This window comes from Blennius ocellaris, assembly GCF_963422515.1.
Source record: "Blennius ocellaris genome assembly, chromosome: 5".
Taxonomy (NCBI): Eukaryota; Metazoa; Chordata; class Actinopteri; order Blenniiformes; family Blenniidae; genus Blennius; species Blennius ocellaris.
Genome location: NC_137654.1, coordinates 30462490 through 30464989, shown reverse-complemented (window position 1 = coordinate 30464989; position 2500 = coordinate 30462490). Strand labels below are relative to the sequence as shown.

General features: G+C 46.1%; 1 protein-coding gene across 1 annotated transcript in view; it reads right to left on the bottom strand.

Moving 5' to 3' along the window:
* plxna3 (plexin A3) overlaps positions 1-2500 on the bottom strand; it is a gene marked incomplete at its 5' end in the record, with an annotated part of 76368 nt that overhangs the window by 27948 nt on the left and 45920 nt on the right. Inside the window, 1 exon segment of the mRNA XM_080496987.1 lies at positions 523-663. Coding sequence (XP_080353113.1) covers positions 523-663 — 141 coding nt within the window.

Genomic DNA, 2500 nt, shown 5'->3' with positions numbered 1-2500 from the left:
AGACGTAAACATGAGACATGAGACGTAAACATGAGACGTAAACATGAGACATGATACGTAAACATGAGATGCAAACATGAGACATGAGACGCAACCATGAGACGTAAACATGAGACGTAAACATGAGACATGATACGTAAACATGAGACGTAAACATGAGACGCAAACATGAGACGTAAACATGACATGAGACGCAAACATGAGACATGATACGTAAACATGAGATGTAAACATGAGACATAAACATGAGACATGAGAAGTAAACATGAGACGTAAACAAGACACACATGATATAAACATTGTGAGATGAAACAAAAACAAAACACACGAGACAATAAACACGACAGTAAACATGATGAGACACGAAATAAGAGCATGACACACAAACACATGGTGTTTAATATGCAAGAGCTGCAGTGTGTGTGTGTGTGTGTGTGTGTGTGTGTGTGTGTGTGTGTGTGTGTGTGTGTGTGTGTGTGTGTGTGTGTGTGTGTGTGTGTGTGTGTGTGTGTGTGTCCTCACCTGTCTGTCGCTCAGCAGGTAGATGTACTGGTGGTCTGGACTGAACACCATGTCCCTCAGGATGGGCTTCCCCTCCACCACCGTCACCGTCTCGTACAGCAAAGCATTCTGGGCCGGCGGCGGGATCCCGTCCACACGGAGCTGCAACACACGGCGGGTGGCGGGTTAGCTTCATGCTAAACCCGCCGGAATGCTAACCGGCGGAAAAACAGAGGTCCTCTTTAAAACACACGGCTTTTAAACACTGAAAGAGCCAGGTGACGATGATGATGATGAAGATGATGATGATGATGATGATGATGATGATGATGATGATGATAATGAGGGTCGATGAGGAAATTAACCATTTCAAAACATGGAGCAATAAAAAATGAGCATCGCCCAAATTTCCCCCAAATACCCCCCCAACTCAGCCTGACCCAGAAAAACAGCAGGAAGAGGAGGAGGAGGGGGGAGGAAGGAGGAAGAGGAGGAGAGGGGAGGAAGGAGGGAGGAAGAGGAGGAGGGGGGTGAAAGGAGGGATGAAGGGAGCAAAGAAGAGATTAAAGAAAGTGAAACAGCAGAGAAGGAGAAGTGTGTGTCATCCTGTCAGTCTGTTAATTAGCTGTCTGCTCGTCTTGCACACACACACACACACACACACACACACACACACACACACACACACACACACACACACACACACACACACACACACACACACACACACACACACACACACACACACACACACACACACACACACACACACACACACACACAATCCTGTTTAACACAGACGCACAGAAGCTGACGGAGGAGACGCTAAAGTAGGACACTGCAGCAGAGACACACACACACACACACACACACACACACACACACACACACACACACACACACACACACACACACACGCACACACACACACACAGACACTCTGAGAGAGTCCGGAGTCTCTGCAGTTGCGCTAACACTTCCAGTGAATATGCTAAGCTAGGCTAACGACTGTCAGAATTCAACAAGCAAACTACAAAAATGAGGAAGAGGAGGAGGAGGAGGGAGGGATGAGGGGGTCACCCTGGCGGTGGAGGAAGTGACCTTTGACTTTTGACCTTCAGCTGAGATTCAACCCATCAACACGTCACGCACACACACACACACACACACACACACACACACACACACACACACACACACACACACACACACACACACACACACACACACACACACACACACACACACACACACACACACACATACACACACACACACAGAGAGGCCTGCAGCCAGCTGCTTGAAATTCCACTGTAATGTAATACCTCCATGTGTGTGTGTGTGTGTGTGTGTGTGTGTGTGTGTGTGTGTGTGTGTCTGTGTGTGTGTGTGTGTTAAATAACTATTAAATGTGGTCCAGGCCAACTGAGAGGGAATAAATCTGCCAGTTTATCGGAGATAAACCAACTGTATTATTGACACTGTATCTGTGTGTTTACCACACACAGATACACACACACACACACACACACACACACACACACACACACACACACACACACACACACACACACACACACACACACACACACACACACACACACACACACACACACACACACACACACACACACACGCAGTTATAAAATGTGATTTTGACAGACTGCAGATTCAACACACCAGTAGAAAAACTCTTCTCATTATAAAGTTCATTTATTTGCTTCACTGATTCTTTTCACTTTGATTTATTTTACTCTGAACTTTTCCTTTAAATATCCGTCGTCACTCTTTAAACAGGCACAAAACAAACAAACAAACAGGTTTTGAATAGATATTGACATGGTTGTTCTTGTCCGTGTACTGAGCATGTGCAGAACTAGTCGCTAGTGCCGCCGTGGCGTCATGGAAACCGTTAGCGTTTCAGAAAAGCAACATTTTGCCACGTTTTTCTGTATGTTCTACCATGGGAGCCGTTTTCAAAAAGTTCCCTTTTCAGGGG